General features: G+C 42.4%; 1 protein-coding gene across 3 annotated transcripts in view; it reads left to right on the top strand.

Annotated features, from left to right (window-relative positions):
- Nucleotides 1-18,244, top strand: part of DNAAF9 (dynein axonemal assembly factor 9) — a 150,377-nt gene that overhangs the window by 120,869 nt on the left and 11,264 nt on the right. For all 3 annotated transcript variants that reach the window (XM_060077930.1, XM_060077929.1, XM_060077928.1), the window contains 3 exons: nucleotides 3,039-3,076; nucleotides 13,341-13,476; nucleotides 16,820-16,906. In XM_060077930.1, coding sequence (XP_059933913.1) covers nucleotides 3,039-3,076; nucleotides 13,341-13,476; nucleotides 16,820-16,906 — 261 coding nt within the window. The remainder of the gene's footprint in view (nucleotides 1-3,038; nucleotides 3,077-13,340; nucleotides 13,477-16,819; nucleotides 16,907-18,244) is intronic.

The following is an 18,244-nucleotide window of genomic DNA, read 5'->3' as shown; positions in this document are numbered from 1 at the left end:
AAATGCTCAATTAGTAAGTGACTGGTTAAATTTGGGGATATTCATATAATGGACTGCTATGCAGGCATTTTTTAAAATCAAGTAGATTTTTATCTTCTAACATAGAAAATGGTCATAATATTTTATGAAGTAAGAAAAACAAATTACCAAAACAATGTGTATTTTTTAAATGTTTGCTTGTATACGCATAGAAAATATCTAAAAGGATACATGCCAAACTGTGAAATAGTTGTTCCTTCTGGGAAATGACCAGTTCCTTGGGGGCAAATGTTGGATGATGGGGAAACCATTTGATATTTTATAGTATCACATATATTGCTTCTTTTAATGTAACAGCTTTATTGAAGTTTCTGTGGATATACTTATTCTGGACATTTCATATAAATGGAATCATATAATATGTGGCCTTTTGTGTCTGGCTTCTTTCAGGGTTCATCCATGTTGTAGCATGTGTCAGTGTTTCATTCCTTTTTATTGACAAATATTTCATTGTATGGATATATCACATCTTTTTTATCCATTCATCAGTTGATGGACATTTGAGTTATTTACATCTTTTGGCTATCATAAATATACTGCTATGAATGTTTATGTATAAGTTTTCATATGGTTATATGTTTTCTGTTCTCTTGGGTAGAATTACTGGGTCATATGGTAACTGTATATTTAACTTTTTGAGGAACTGCAAACTTATCCAAAGCCACTACACCATTTGCATCCTCACCAGCAGTGTATGAGGGTTCCCATTTCTCCACATCTTCACCAATACTTGTTGTTGTCTGTCTTCAATAATATTTCAGTTTAGGGCTTCCCTGGTGGCGCAGTGGTTGAGAGTCCGCCTGCCGATGCAGGGGACATGGGTTCGTGCCCCGGTCTGGGAGGATCCCACATGCCGCGGAGCGGCTGGGCCCGTGAGCCATGGCCGCCGGGCCTGCGCCTCCGGAGCCTGTGCTCCGCAACGGGAGAGGCCACAACAGTGAGAGGCCCGCGTAACACACACACACACACACACACACACACACACACACACAATATTATTAATAATAATAATATTACAGGGAGGACAATATGTAGAGAAGGAAAGGAGTGAGCCAACATTTATTTTCCACTGTTTGTTAGACACTGTGATGCTTTACCCCTTTCAAACCTCAAAATCCCCTTTAGGTATTTTGGGAGGCATTTAGGGTAGGCATCATTACCATGTTTTACCATGAGGAAGCTCTTGCTCAGAAAAGTTAAATAATTTTCCAAATGCCACACCCATGACATGTACACAATTAATCATGATGTAGGGTAGGAAGTGCTGTAATAAAAGATTCATGTAATTTTATAAGAATTATAAAAAAGCAATGATAACTCATAGTTGGATTAGTAAAGAAAGCCAGCATATGAATTTGAAGGACCAGGATGCCAGAGATGACAAGATATGAGAAGAAATTGCATGAATATGCAAGTCCATGTGTTCTGAGTATTTTCTTTGCAGCTGTTTAAAGTGAGCAGCTGAATGGCCCTCTGCCCTGTCAGAGGTTTAAAACATGAGCATCTAACCTGTGATTGTATAAGATGCCTGAGGGGAAACATTGCTCAACCTTGTCTAAGATGCCACTGGTGTGAATTGCTGTGGGCTGCTGCAAGAAAGCAAGCAGGACGCTGAGAAGGGCTTTTAAGGGCACGTACTCTAAAGTCACAGGCACTTACTTGATGGGGACAGACATTTTTCTAAGAATGCATTTGCTGTGTGGCTGGCCATTCAGTGGACTATGAGTGCAGTGAAGTCAGTGAGCTCTATTCTTGGGAGACTCTGGTGCGGATGTCTCTTCCTTTGTTCCAGGGCCCCTGACCTTGCTCAGAGCACATGGGGATTCTCCCATGGAATTCTTTAGAAACCATGAAGGAGTCAGGCAAGTGAATTAGATCCACAGCCCAAAGTTGTATTCATCCAGCTCACTGATCCACCAAATTTGGTTCCAAATGGTGTGTGTCTGGCTGTTGTCAGAAATCAAATTAAAGGATGAGGATTTGCCACCACCAAGAAAATTGCAGGAGAGAAACTCCCCTCAGTGTTTTGAACAGCATTAATACCTGCCAACTACACCAGCAACAATTCACAGGGTGGCTTTATCAAGCATCTTATTTGCAGGGGAAGAAAGCACAGGAGCTCTGTGATGCCAAACGAACCTGGGTCCCTGTATAAGCTCTCCCATTTCCTAGCTGCATGTGGGACCTTGGGCCAAGTGCTTAGCTTGCTTAGCCAACCTAAACCCACTCTTTGTGGTTTTTAGGTACCCAAGGCACAGGGTGGATGTGAGAACAAAATTGTATATATGAACTGCTTGCACAGTGCCCAGCCCATGGTAAGAACTTGATAAAAGGCAGCTATTCTCATTAGTGTTAGCTTTCTTCTCTAAGAAGAGCACTGTGGTGTTTTAGAAGTTTTAAAGCACTGAGAATATGGGCTTTTCTCTGGAGCTTACTGCAGAGCTACAGTTGTTAACTCACACTTTGGATTAGTCACCCTCAATCCAATCAGTCAGTTTCCTACATTTCATTCACCGTTTGAGCTCAGAATAGGATTAAAGGGAAACCAGGATTCTGTTGTGCACATAAAGGGAAATATGGCAACTTTGGTACTGAAGGCCCTTGGCACAGTTAGGCAAAATAATTCTCATTTTCCTTTGAAATTTCCCCTTTACTGTCAGGACAGTGTCTCTTTGGGAGGGTGGAAAAGAAGACCAAGTTCTCTTTCTCCATTTCCTATAGTCTTGAGAGCTGGCCCTGTCCTCAGTATCCCCTCTTCAACATTCCACCAAGAGTTGGCCACTTTGGGACTTCTATGGGGTTTCTGGCTTAGGGGACTTTGGTTCAAAGCTATGAAAACCTTTTGTATAACCATGGCTCTCCTTAATGTTCAGTGTTGCCTGCCAGTTGCCCCACTGAGTAAGTCATCTTGTATGTTAGTGATATTCACATTTTTGTGAGAAATAACCAATGAAAATTCTGAGATTAATGGTTTTAAAATATTTCTTTTTTCTCCCTAGATTTCTCTTTCCTAAATGTCTCGACCAGTGTTCACAAGGTAAGCAATATGCTCTATTTTCACTTGCCTGCCTTTCAAATTATGTTTAGACACGACAGACTTTTCTTCATGCTCCCACCTACCATTCTGAAATCTAAAGCAAATAAAACTGATCCAGGGAAAACTTGGGCATTTTTTGCTTTTATCATATTTGATAGGCAGATTTCTTCCAAGAGTTTGTCTCTTAATGATAATAAATTGCCATGGCAACACCTCTTCTGAGCTGGGCTTAAGTCTGCCCTAGCCTTCCAGCTAATGTCAGTGGACTGAATAGGAATTCCTAGCCTGTGGATCAGCAAGATTTTGATGCATTTCTCCTGTCCCATGAGTGAGAGTATGGCCAAGTAGAACCTCCTCCCTTAGTCCCCTCCTACATATACTGAAATTTTCCACGTCTCCTCTATAACATTTAGAAAAATCCACCCATCCTGTAGGTTATACTCAACCTTGCATTGTCCTACCATCTGGCAGCCTGGGAGCAGCACTTTTTAGTCATATTAGCTATGATGGCTGGAGACCCAGAATAAATTCTAAATTTCCTACAGTTAGTGATAAAATACTTATTGTTGTCAGAAGGCCTGGGGTCTGGGCTTCCTGAAATAGCCCAGCAAGTAGAAATCAGATGGAAGAAAATAACTCAGTGTCACCAGCACAGTTGTGCTCTGCTGATCCCATTGCCAATCCACAGGGAATGGAGACAACAGAGCATTCGTAGAGCTGTTGTCTTGGGGAAGAGCTGAGCTGGAGGCTGTGCAGGGCAGGAGGCCGGGTCACTGGAGAGAAGAATGTGTGTGTTGGACTGCTGCACCAGGGAGTCTCAAGTCTAGCTTTTAGAAGCCCCTGTTGCTTTCTAGGCACTGCACCCCAGAAGCAGAGTTGAATGGAGGTTGGCTGGGTCTATCCACAGTGTCCACCCCAGGTAGATTAAAGAGGTTTTATAGGGGCTGGATCAGTAGGGTCTGGTAACAGACTAGATGGGGGGACATTGAAAAAGGGGGTATGTGGAATGACTCCTAGGTTTCTAGCTTGGGAGATTGGGAAGGTTGGTGGTACCTATCCTTGAAATAGACTACATAGGAGAAAACATAGGTCCAGGAGATAACCAAAGAGAGCTGTCTGGTCCTTCAATAAATGTTTGGAAGTCATGATCAAAGCCAAGGGTGTGAGCTATAGTAAGCCCCTCTGACTATATGATCGATCATATAGTGATCGATCACATGATCGATCACATGACGATTGCCACCCTAGTGCCCCTTGGCTTCTTGATACTTTCTCCTTCAGTGCTCCTCTGCTTTTTTTGCATTTGGGAAAAAGATGATCAGGCTACCTTGGCAAAGAACCTTAAGTAAGTGTTCTGTGTTTACTGTCCATGAACCTGGGCCAGTATTACAAGAGGAAAGCTCTTTTAGGCCAAGACAGAATGAATTCTGTCTGGGATTTTGTAGGCATATTTCATTAACACTGCCTTCCAACTCATTGTTCAAAGGCAGTGTGTGTCAATTCTGTGCTTATATAAAGAAAGCTGGGGTGGGGGTGGGAGGACTTCCCTGGTGGTCCAGTGGTTAAGAATCCGCCTTCCAGTGCAGGGAACTTGGGTTCGATCCCTGGTCAGGGAACTAAGATCCCACATGCCATGGGGCAACTAAGTGCGTGCGCTGCAACTACTGAGCATGTGAGCCACAACTAGAGAGCCTGCATGCCGCAACTACAGAGCCCACATGCTTTGGACCCTGCACGCCACAAGCAGAGAGAAGCCTGTGCACCACCACAAAAGATCCCGTGTGCCACAACTAAGACCCAACGCAGCCAAAAATAGAATAAATAAATAAATATGTTTTTAAAAAAAGAATTAAAAGAAAAAAAAAGAAAGCCGGGGGAATTCCCTGGCAGTCCAGTGGCTAGGACTTGACGTTTTCACTGCCACAGCCCGAGTTCAGTCCCTGGTCGGAGGACTAAAAGCAAAAAAGAAAGCTGGGAATGTGATCAGATGTAGACAGATAACCTTGAGGCCATATATGCTGTTTTCTGAACTGCAAAGGGCTTGTTAAGTGATAGTGCCTTGGTAGACATCTTCCCCTTACATCTGGGCCAAGAGGACCCTATAGACTGATCTGACCTAATTCACCATGGGCATGGACCCTCTGGGGAGAGAGGAGATAAAATGCAAGTATTTCTTCCTCCTCAGAGATTTGGTGGCTCTCTTAGAGGTAGGATCTGCCACCGGTAGACAAACATTTCATGTCCCAAGGGAGCAGTTGCCTCCCTTCGCTCCTGTTCATGAGTCAAGCTCCCTGATTCATTGCTTTTACAACAAAGGATTATTTTACAGTGAGAAAATCACTGTATTGCAGCCACAAGATGATGTGTATTACAGAAATCCAAGGATTAGGAAATAATCTCAATACTTAAACAACAAGCAAGGCTCATTATAATGCTGGCTTTAAAACAGAGCGCAGATAATTTACTACCATGACCTGCTTTTAGATGTATCTGTAGATAGACAAAAGAAGTGAGATTTGTATTCTTCTGGGCTGCTGGAAGTCTTTAGCCAGACTGGGATGGTCAAACAGACCTCAGAGATGTTTCTCCACTCTTGGGAACGGGCCAGTCCAGGCTGCCTGCTCACTCACAGCCAGACTGGTGAGGCATTGGCCAAATCAGAGTATCCACTCCTTGATAACAGAGCGGAAGGCAGCTCCCGGCCCAAGCAAGATGAAACCGCTTATGATGGCCTCTTCACCCTGTGCTCCAGATAACTGCTGTACCTTGCCTTGAAGATGGCATTTCCTCTTGGCAGGTAGCAGATTGCATAGCTGGCCCAAGGAATGCTGGGGATAATCCTTTTGCTTGTTTCTCCACAAAGCAAAGCCCCTTTTCTATGTCCAATTCCTGACCTAGAATCCAAAGCCCACAGTGTTTGTCTACATGATACTCATGGGGCAGACAGGACTTTGGGCCAGGTATCTGTCAGAGACTCAGACCCTAGCCTTTTCTCAGGCAGGCCAAGCCTGTGCTTGTGACCCTGCTGCATGCCACTCAGGTTGGCACATTCGCAGTAGTCTGACTCTCCAGTTTCTTCTGCCCAAGAAGATGCTAAGTAGAGTCCTAGGGCCTTTATAGATCTTCTCTCAGCCTTTCCTGACTCCTCACTGCAAGATCAACCACAGCTATTTTTGTCTTCCACCCCTGGGAATGTCATGGGCCTCTTGCAGGAACCGGCTCCCATAACTGCCATCTCTGGAATGTGCTGAGCCTTCTAGAACCCTGCCTGCTACCCCACTGTGCCACATTCTGGGCCTGGCTGCCTGGCCTTGCTTTACTCAGTTTCCAAAGGCCCCAGCCACTTCCTGTGGCTGCACCAGGACATGGGGTTCTGGCAGTAGGCTCACCAGGCTGTCCTCACTGCCTCCCCACAGCCTCCAGAGTGACCTTTCTAAATGGGAATGGAAGCACAGGCACTACCAGTGTCACCTTTGTTAGGAGGCTTTCCTGAAACTCTTAACTGCAGATGGTCCATCTTAATGTTAAAGCTTATGAACAAGGAAGGCATGTGAGGAAACTTTTTAAAATAGAATAAACAAAATGCAGACATATTCTCCATTTGAATTCCTAAGTCTTGTGCTGTTACCACATCTAGGCCATACCTGAAGACCTTGAGAATAGAAGTTTTAAGTGTAGGAGAAGCTGTTAAGAAAATGTGGTTCTGTATATTCCTATATACTTGTATATGCATAGACTATCTGAGGAGGCATACCCCAAATCTGGTTATTAGTTGTTGCCTCTGCGGAGGAGAAATAAGGCTCAGGGTGCCAGAGAAGGGAAGAAGAAACTGAACACCCTTTTGTACCTTATGAATTTTGTACCAAAAATATGTATATACTAATAAATCTTAGAAACCTTTCCAGATGGCTGTCTGATGAATGGTACTTGCTCAGACCTGCAAGTGGGAGAATTTTTGGCATATGGGTACCCACAGGTTAGTTTCTTAGGCAGCTGCCTCGGAGGTCAGGTTGCATGTGTCTTTTATTACACTTTGTTCATTCGTTCATTTATTCAGCAAATCTTTATCTAATGCCTGCTGTAGCCCAGTCCTGGGGGATTAAGAAAGGCTTCTGGAAGGGGTGCTATTCAAATTATCTACACCCTGAAGGAGGAGTTGGCCCTCCTTCAAAAAAATGAGAGAAAAGATGGCTCCAGGCAGAAGAAACAGCAAGATTGAAGGCCTGATGGTGATTAGAGTACGACTAGGTCCCTGAGGAAGTGCATCATGCGGATAGGTCAAGCAGGCCAAGAAGTTTAGATGTCAGCCTAAAAATAATTGGAATGCATTAAATATTTTAAGTAGGGAAGTGACTTGATCAGATTTATGTTTCTGAAAGATTACTCTTACTACAGTAGGAAGAATGAATTGTAGTAAAGGAAGCCTGGAAGTAGAGAGAATGAGCAGTAACCTAGTGAAAAGAGAGCAGTGGTCTAAACCAGGCAAATGGTAGCAGGGACTGAGTGGAGGATGGACGATGGCCCAGGTTTGGGGAACTAGGCAGTCGGTGTGCCTTTCACCAAGTGACCACTTGGATGTCAGGGGAAGCCATTGAGGAAACTCACCCTTGAATCCTCAGAGGTCTCTCAAGCACTGTGCAGAGGCATATAGGCCATATTTACCTAAGGCCGACTGACTTTCTATGGAGCACTAACAGATACCTGCAAAGAGCAGGACTCCTGTCTCAGAACCAAGGAACCAGTAGATTCCCAAACAGTGTGTAAGCACTCAGGAAGCAGATTATGTGCTCAGCAGCCCTACCTACCTCCTGACATCTATGATCCTAGGCATATTGTATACCCTTTGTGTGTGCCCTGTCCCCATTGTAACACACGACCTTTGACATGAAGCTCCTAACCCCTGTTCCCTGGTTGCGAATGGAATGTGGTTATGAGGTTAGATTCAGTCTTCAGAGTTTTGAAACACTTTTTATAAGTATGATTGGTGAGAGGAAGGAAGTATCACTAACTTCTGGCTCAGACCAGAGGCAGGGGCCAGGGGTCCTGGAAGTTGCCTTCAAACCAGTGATAGCCACTCATCTAAACCATGGGCTCAACAGCCTAGGCTGGTGAGAGTCATGTGACTTACCTTCCTGCTTGTTGCTGTGGCTAAGGTGTGCCACAGCCACCTCTGTCAGTCTGAGGAGTGGATCCTTGGTGTACATGTAGGGGTCCCATTCCCAAATGATGAGATGGTGGTGGTAGTAGTGTCAGGTTGCATTTAATGAGTTCTTAATCTCTGTAGCCTGTGGTAAAGCATTTCACAGATAACCTGGAGGTATGTGTTCCCATCTGACAGAGGAGGAAATTTGGGCTCAGAGAGAAAGTTGAGCTATTTGCCTAATGTCACCCATGAATGATTAGTGGAACCGAAAATTCAGACTCAGGTTTGCTTGGCTCTAAAACCCATGCTTTAATCTTTACCTTATGCTATCTTTGTACATATATGAAGAAGATAAATAAAAATATAAGCCTTATATTTTAAGCACCGCCTATGTTATTCAAAGGAGCTCTCGTAGTTCAGAGAAAGGGAGACAGCAAGGTGGCATGAGGGGAGGATTGGGATGATAAAGTATGAGAGAAGATTGTAAGGAAGAAGTAAGCTTCACCAAAAAAAATTTTTTAAGGGCTTAAGTGAAAAAAACAAGGTACAGAATGGTATAGTATTTTAAAATTTTTAAAAGGGCTTAAGTGAAAAAACAAGGTACAGAATGGCAAGTATTCAGAATGGTATACTGAATGGTACAGTATGCCACTGCTTGTGGGAAAAATGTATACATACACATTTACTTGTAAATACTCAGCACATATCTGGAAGAAAACTCTGATAAATATGGTTGCCTCCAGGGAAAGAAGTAGGTTGCTGGGTAAGAAGGGAATTTACTTTCTCTGTGAACCCTTCCGTACATTATGAGTTTTGCCCTCAAAAACTAAGTACAGCTAATTCTTTAAAAAACAAAACACTTGACTGAAGTAAACAGTAAGAGTCCTCTGTACTGAATATTCATTATTCAGGATCCTACAATTACAGGGTTACTTAGGAAAGCTGAATTCTCATAATTTAGAGACATTCACTTAATGAACTAATCGTTTATAAAACTAGTCTCGGGCTTCCCTGGTGGCGCAGTGATTGAGAGTCCGCCTGCCGATGCAGGGGACGCAGGTTCGTGCCCCGGTCCGGGAAGATCCCACATGCCGCGGAGCAGCTGGGCCCGTGAGCCATGGCCACTGAGCCTGCGCGTCCGGAGCCTGTGCTCCGCAACGGGAGAGGCCACAGCAGTGAGAGGCCCGCGTACCGCAAAAAAAACCCAAAAACAAAAACAAAACTAGTCTCTGTATTAGTAAAAAGATTGATGATGAGCATTGAGTCTTCTTAGGTATAGAATTAATTATAACACCTATGAGAATGCTATTACAAAATAGAATATAAAAGTTGAAAATCTCAAAACCCTATAAATGAAATTATATTTAATAAAAAATTAGGAGGCAACAAGAGAGAGATATTACCTCCACATCTTCTCAAGTGGGAGATCAGTAAATTTTAAAGCTGTTAAGTCAAGTTGTAAAGAGTTAGTTACAGTCTTTAAAGATACAAAATTATCCACTCGGGCTTCCCTCGTGGCATGGTGGTTAGGAATCCAACTGCCAAGTCAGGGGACACGGGTTTGAGCCCTGGTCTGGGAAGATCCCATGTGCCACGGAGCAGCTAAGCCCATGCACCACAACTACTGAGCCTGCGCTCTAGAGCCCATGAGCCACAACTGCTGAAGCCCGCGCTCCTAGAGCCTGTGCTCCACAACAAGAGAAGCCACCGCAATGAGGAGCCCGCACACCGCAATGCAGAGTAGCCCCCACTCGCCACAACTAAAGAAAGCCCGCAAGCAGCAACAAAGACCCAACACAGTCATAAATAAATAAATAAATAAATTATAAGAACAGTAAAACTTAAAAAAGAAAAAGTATCCACTAGAGGATCTATAAAATTATTAATGTAACCAACCAGAACGTGATAATGGAGAAGTGGGACAAATTTAAGGGTATATGAACTTCCTTGTCTGTCATATGGAAAAGTCAGAAGACATTGTCTAAAGGTGACATAAGGATAGCTATCATAAGAACATAAAACAGACTATAAGCCCACCACTTATCAGAAGGAAAGCAGAAAACAGAATGCAGAAATCATACTGCTAGAAGTTAAAAAAAAATTTTAATAGAATTCCACATAAACAAGGTAACAGAAACAAAGTGTCAGTAAATATAAATGGAATAAACACCTATTAAAAGGAAAAGTATCTCAGATTAAACCAAAAAATAGAATCTAATTATATGATGTTCTGTACAAGAGAAGCATCTAAAACTAAGTAAGGATGGTGATAAAAGAATGGACAAGGTATAACAGACGAATGCAAACAAAAAGAAATGAGGTTGATATTAATAACAGCAGGGTTGAATACCAGGCAAAATATTGAAGAGTCTAAAAAGGGCAGTTTTGGGACTTTCCTGGTGGTCCAGTGGTTAAGACTCCGTGCTTCCACTGCAAGGTGCACGGGTTCAATCCCTGGTCGGGGAACTAAAATCCCGCATGCCACACAGCACTGCCAATCAATCAATCAATCAATCAATCAATAGGCAATTTTTAATGATAAAGGACACCATCTACAACCTGTCATGAATATTTCTGTACCAAATAATTCAAAAGAAAGCATATACCTTTAAGTTACTAAACAAGAAATAATTTTTCTTTTTATTGAGATATAACTGACATATATAGCATTGTATTAGTTTCAAGTGTACAACAGAATGATTTGATGTTTGTATACATTGCAAAATGAAATCACAATAAGTCTAGTTAACATGCATTGCCTTACATAGTTACAAAACAATTTTTTTCTTATGATGAGAACTTTTAAGATATACTCTCTTAGCAACTTTTAGTTATTCAATACAGTATTATTAACTATAGTTACCATGCTGTACATTACATCTCCATGACTTATTTATTTTATAACTGGAAGTTTGTACCTTTTGACTCTCTCCTCCCATTTCTCTCACCCCCTACCCCCTGCTTCTGGCAACCACCAGTTTGTTCTCTGTATCTATGGGCTTGGTTTTTGTTTTTAGATTCTGCATATTAATGAGATCATATGGTATTTCTCTGTCTGACTTATTTCATTTAGCATAATGCCCTTGCGGTCCATCCATGGCAACATGGCAAGATTTCATTCTTTTTATGGCTGAGTAACATTCATATATATATCATATCATATATAAGATATATCCATCTTATATCTCCTTTATCCATTCATCCACTAATGGACACTTAGGTTGTTTCCATATCTTGCTATTGTGAATAATACTGCAATGAACATGGGTGTGCAGATAGCTCTTCAAGATAGTGATTTCAGTTCCTTCTGGTATATTCCAGAAGTGGAATTGTTGGATCATATGGTACTTTTATTTTTAATTTTTTGAGGAATCTCCATCCTGTTTTCCATAGTGTCTATACCACTATGGAATTGGCATTCCCAGCAACAGTGTACAAGTTTCCCTTTTCTCCACATCCTCACCAACACTACTTATTTCTTGTCTTTTTGAGAATAACCATTCTAACAGGTGTGAAATGCTATCTCATTGTGGCTTTTTTAAATAATGAAATAAGCATTCAACTTAAGAAGTTAGAAAAAGAACAAGAACTTTAATAAAACTAGATTATAATAAAAAAGATTGAATCTAGGGCTTCCCTGGTGGCGCAGTGGTTGAGAGTCCGCCTGCCGATGCAGGGGACACGGGTTCGTGCCCCGATCCCGGAAGATCCCACATGCCGCGGAGCGGCTGGGCCCGCGAGCCATGGCCGCGGAGCCTGTGTGTCCGGAGCCTGTGCTCCGCAACGGGAGAGGCCACAGCAGTGAGAGGCCCGCGTACAGCAAAAAAAAAAAAAAAAAAAAAAAAAAAGATTGAATCTATAAACCAGATATATCTAGCATGTTAAGCAACACTATGGAGATGCAATCAGCAAAATCTAGACTGAGAGAAATATACAAGATGCAGTTTTTCAACAAATAAATCACAAAGAAGTAAGAAGAAAACTATAGATTGAAAGAGAATTACGAGATGCATCAGTGAAATATAATGTATGGGCTTTGGCTCCTGTTTCCAAAAAATTAAGAAAATATTCTTGAGACAGAAAAATTTGAATGTGGACTAGATATTTTATATTAAAGAATTTATTGTTAATCATACATTTTTTAAAGAGTCCTTATGATAATACATACTGAAATATTTTTGGATGAAATAATAGGATGTCTGTTATTGGCTTCAGAATCATCCAGTGGGGAAGGAGAGGAAAGGAGAAAAGGTTGGGGTATGGTATAGAAGAAATAGTTAGCCAAATGTTGATCTTTCTTGAAGCCAAGTGATGGGCTCGTGGGCATTCATTATACTATTTTTTTCTACTTTTGTATATGTTTGAAATTTTCACAATATTAAGTGAATAAAAATGGTTGAATAACACAAATGCAAATGATATTATAGCAGAAATGGTGTATATGCTGTGATCCTAGCCATGTAAAAATAAGTATGGAAGAGGTATTACAATTGTGTCGGCATGGTGGGATGTGGCAAATTCTCTGATTTCGAAATTATCTGTAGTGCTGTGGATTTTCTATATTTTCACAGAAAGGTTGAGAGTGACTGTGGCCCACTCCACAACCTCTCTTTACATGCGCCACCCTTCCTTACTGTGTCATTCTGAATATCTTTGTTAGCACTTACCTTGGAACTGTGGGTCCATGGGTGAGACTTCTTGACTGTGCACTCTTTGAGAATGGTTAGCACTTGACATATGGTTTGTGCTTGGTACATGTCTGTGTTCTGAACTGGTGAAAAGTCACTGGCACCAGTTCCTGATGAGGTTAAGTACATGGGGTATAGAAAGGGCCCTTAGATGAAAAAGCTCCAGGTATCAAAGCGGAATTAAGAAGACAGAGGAGGTTAGGAGGTGAGGCAGCTACAGAGTTGAGGCCGTTCACTCCAAGAGGTTGCAGTGGCAGAAAGAGGAGCAGAATGATGGCTATGTATATCAGTGTTGGGTGGCAGGGGTGTCTACATGAGGGGGCTGCTAGAAGCGATGATCAGGGGAGAGGGAGCAAGGGCTCACATTTGTGCAAACCCTCAGCCCCAGTCAGGACTCTATAAAGGCTGAACTGTTTTTGGTTTTGTTCCCCAGGCCTGGTGAGTAATGTGGTGTTCACCAGTCACACCACAGAGCAGAGGCACCCTCTCCTCATTCAGTTGCAGAGCCTCATCAGAGCTGCCAATCCTTCCGCAGCCTTCATTCTTGCAGAAAATGGGATTGTCACCAGGTAAACTTACCAGCTCACTTCACTCCGCAGGACCAGCCACTTTCTCAGATGCAGCAGTCTGGCTATGGCCCACTGGGTCTTTCCACTGTATCAAAGACCTGAGCATTTATAAAAGTCAGATCTTGAAGTGCTTTTTTATTTTTATTTTTTTAATTAATTTATTTTATTTTTATTTATTTTTGGCTTTATTGGGTCTTTGTTGCTGCAGGCGGGCTTTCTCTAGTTGCGGTAAGCGGGGACTACTCTTCATTGCGGTGGCTTCTCTTGTTGCGGATCACGTGCTCCAGAGCGCAGGCTCAGTAGTTGTGGCTCACGGGCTTAGTTGCTCCACGGCACGTGGGACCTTCCCAGACCAGGGCTCGATCCTGTGTCCTCTGCACTGGCAGGCGGATTCTTAACCGCTGTGCCACCAGGGAAACCCTTGAAGTGCTTTTGATGCTATGTAAAAATCACCAAGAGGACCCCACATGTTAGTATCCTGTACTGTTTTTTTTTTAATTTTTAAATTTTTAAAAAAATATATAATTTTTCATGTATCAAATTGGCAATTTATTTATTTATTTATTTTTGGTTGTGTTGGGTCTTCGTTTCTGTGCGAGGGCTTTCTCTAGTTGTGGCAAGCGGGGGCCACTCTTCATCGCGGTGCACGGGCCTCTCACTATCGCTGCCTCTCTTGTTGCAGAGCACAGGCTCCAGACGCACAGGCTCAGTAGTTGTGGCTCACAGGCCTAGTTGTTCCGTGGCATGTGGGATCTTCCCAGACTAGGGCTCGAACCCATGTCCCCTGCATTGGCAGGCAGATTCTCAACCACTGCGCCACCAGGGGAGCCCTCCTGTACTGTTTTGAGATGTTTTGTTTTGATGCATTCACGTTCTCATCATTAAAGGATGGAAGTCAAGACTCTCTCAATGTTCTTTGTGTTAATATGTGAGAGAAATGGCATGGAAACATAGGGAAATTATATCTTTACTTCATAGATCTGGGTTCAAATTACAAACTAAAAATAGAGAATTAGTGACTTTGTGTGTATGTATGTATGAAAACATCTTGTCATATAGCAGTTTTGTTTGCTCAGTAAGGTGCTAAAAGGTGTATACTTTTCATATAGTTTTGACTTTTGAGCATTGCACATATTTTACACATTCAAAAATTAAGTCAACAAGGAGGGAAAAAGAACAAACAAAAAAGTGAATCCATCTGTATACCAAAGTAATAAGAACCGTACATATGCAAAATAATTCAAGTAGCTTCTGAGCATAATCCTCTGTTGGAACCCTGATTCCAAACGACATCACTGGGCTTCCCTGGTGGCGCAGTGGTTGAGAGTCCGCCTGCCGATGCAGGGGACATGGGTTCGTGCCCCGGTCCGGGAAGATCCCACGTGCCGCGGAGCGGCTGGGCCCGTGAGCCATGGCTGCTGAGCCTGCGCGTCCAGAGCCTGTGCTCCGCAACGGGTGAGGCCACAACAGTGAGAGACCCGCATACCGCAAAAGAAACAAAACAAAACAAAACAAACGACATCACTGATTAGAGAAGGGAGATTATAAATATGAAATGGGAAAGGTAAGGAAAAACCCTGCAAATGTTGGAGTTGAACTGGGGGACTCGGTATAAATTCATTATTTCAAAAAAAAAAAGTATATTCTCTAGCTCTTTCCATTAAAAGGAACCAGAAATAATACCCTTTCCATTAAAAGGGACTAGAAATAATAATAGCGATTAATACTTCTACCTGTAGATCTTAATTTCCAAGTACCAATCCCTGCTACAAGGTATCAGGACTCTTTGGAGAATTGGCTGATTGCATGTTTAGGGAGTGAAAGTACAAGGTGAGCCTAGTACATTTTGTGACAAAAAAGCAGGGAAGTATTCAAAGATAAGTGGAAATATGTCGAAAGGATACAGAAGCTAGCTTTAAGAAGCTCCCACTAGGCAAATTTGGGACAACTTGAGTATATGAGAGAACCATGATAATAATGGATTATATAGCATGTGAAGTAAAATGAGTCTGTGGTGATACTAAAAAAAGGGAGATGGACAGATCAGTAAAGCTCTTCTTTATAGAAGAATGCTAGCTAATAAATAAATAAGGATTTATAGTACTAGAAAGTCACCATTTTGTAACCTTTCGTATAATACTTGATTTAGGCAAGAATTATCAATGGATGCTAAAAGCAGTGGATGAAAGATTGTTGAGGAAAAGGATATTCACTTGTCTCAAAGTATCTGTCACGGGACTTCCCTGGTGGTGCAGTGGTTAAGAATCTGCCTGTCAACACAGGGGACATGGGTTCAATCCCTGGTCCAGGAAGATCCCACATGCCACAGAGCAACTAAGCCCATGCGCCACAACTACTGAAGCCTGTGCACCTAGAGCCTATGCTCTGCAGCAAGAGAAGCCACTGTACTGAGAAGCCTGCGCACTGCAACGAAGAGTAGCCCCCGCTGTTCCGCAACTAGAGAAAGCCCATGCACAGCAACGAAGATGCAATGCAGCCATAAATAAATTAATTAAATAAATAAATGAATAAATAAAAAGTATCTGTCACTCCACAGACTACTTACTACTTACAAAGAGGGAAAAGTACCTTCACAATGGAGAGGTCTAATCTAGAAGACATGACATTGACCAAATGATTAAACTTAGCAAGACCACTAATGGGATAAACTGACATCATGTGCCTCCTTCGTGACACTGTGGGAAGGACACAACATCACTTGGCCATTAATCTTGTCAGAAATGTTTAGCTGAATCTAATCATGAGGAGCAGCCAGACAAATCCAGGTTGTGGGACACAAGACAGCTGGCATGTACTCTTCAAAAATGTCAACTCTATGAGAAACAAACAAACAAAAAAAGTTGGAGGAGTTGTTCCAGACTGAAGGAAAATAAAGATTATAAATTAATGAGCAATCCTTGATTGGATCCTGAGTGCCCTATCCCCCCAAAAAGGGGAAATTTGAAAATGGATGTATATTAGATCAATACTTCTCCAACTTTAATGTGCATATGAACCTCTTAGGGATCTTATTAAAATGAGGGTTCTGATTCAGTAGGTCTGGAGTAGGCTGGAGATCCTGCATTTCCACCAAGCTCCCATGTGATACCAGTGCTGCTTGTCCTCAGTATTAAATTCCCTCAGTGTGATAATACTGTTGTGGTTCTTCAAGAGAATGTGCTTGTTCTTAGAGATGCATACTAAAGTATTTAGGGGTGAAATAACAGAAAAAAATATATATGCATGTACTTGTATGTGTGTATGGGGGTGTAGAGAGTAAGCAGAATGTACAGGTTAAGGTTAATATTTCTGATTAACCTGGGTTTTCTGTATGTTTTCAAAGGAATGAAGACATTGAACTGATTCTCTCAGAAAATAGTTTTTCGAGTCCTCAGATGCTACGATCTCGATATCTAATGTACCCTGGCTGGCAAGTATCATCATTGAAAAGTAGCTAAGATTTCTTTATAAACTCAGTGATTTCTTTATTTACAGGAAAGAAAAAAAGAAAGTGAAAATACCAGGTGTGCTCTAGGAGGGTGACAATGGCAGCTGCAACAGTCTGCCATGTCCCAGTAACCACTGGCCTTGCTGGAAGCCCAGTGATCCACATCTTGGGGTCCAAATTGAGACCCTTGCTGGATGTTGAGACTTAAGGAGTCATCTTATAGGCCTTAAGCACAATGGTATCCTTAGTTTCCTCTAGCCTCTAGTGAGGGTGAGGTGGCCGGCATTGAACCAAGGAGTTATGACCCTCCCAGGTGAGAGAGTCTCTCCTGAGAATAGTCAGTCCTCTAGGGTTCCCATCTGACAGGTAGGTTCCCTGCTCTTGTGGCCCAGGGGATATTCTGTGCTCTGCAGGTGGCCTCCTAGCCTGAACCTGTCTTCCAGATAGGAGAGGAAGAGAAAAGAGAGTGTGAAGTGCACTGTAATCATATTTCCAGCATCACTTGAGCACTTACTGTGTGCTACACATTGCCCTAAGACTTCGCTCTCCAGTACGGCAGCCACTAGCCACATTTGGCTAGTTAATAAAATGTAAATGTATATTAATAAAAATAAAGTAAAATTTAGCCTTTTAGTCACACAAGCTGCATTTCAAGTGCTTAACAGCTACCTGTGACTAGCAGCTACTGTCTTGGACAGTTCAGATCCAGAACATTTCCATCATCACAGAAAGTTCTGTTCACAGTGCCACTCTTAAGAGTTCAACCTGTGTTATCTCATTCATCCTCACACCAAGCCTGCAAGGTGGATTCCATTATTTTCTTCATTCTAGAGATAAGGTAACTGAGGAAGCAAGGACTTAAATGTCTTGTCCAAAGTCCCACAGCTAGTAAGTGAAAGAGTTGGGTTTCAAACCCAGGTTGTGCGGCTTCAGAGCCTGTATTTTTTTTTTTTTTGGAAGTATAATAGATTTTCGAAGTTGTGTTAATTTCTGCTGTACAGCAGAGCCTGTACTCTTAACCACCATGCTGCACTTGTCCCTGTATGGAATGGATAAACTAGTTTTGCTCTGTTGAAGGTTCAGGGGAAGACAGTTGTTAAAGCTTAGACAAAATTGATCCCTCATGTTGATTTGGATCATCTTTATTGTCCTCACTCACTTCCCTCAGCCACCTCTGTGAGTCCTCCAACCACCCTTACATCACCAGTATTTTGTACCAGCAAAAAACTGATTGTGGGCTTCCCTGGTGGCGCAGTGGTTGAGAGTCCGCCTGCCGATGCAGGGGACACGGGTTCGTGCCCCGGTCTGGGAAGATCCCAC

The sequence above is a fragment of the Mesoplodon densirostris genome, chromosome 16, assembly GCF_025265405.1.
Source record: "Mesoplodon densirostris isolate mMesDen1 chromosome 16, mMesDen1 primary haplotype, whole genome shotgun sequence".
NCBI lineage: Eukaryota > Metazoa > Chordata > Mammalia > Artiodactyla > Ziphiidae > Mesoplodon > Mesoplodon densirostris.
Note: the sequence above shows the minus strand (reverse complement) of the source record. Positions and strands in the feature narration are given on the sequence as shown.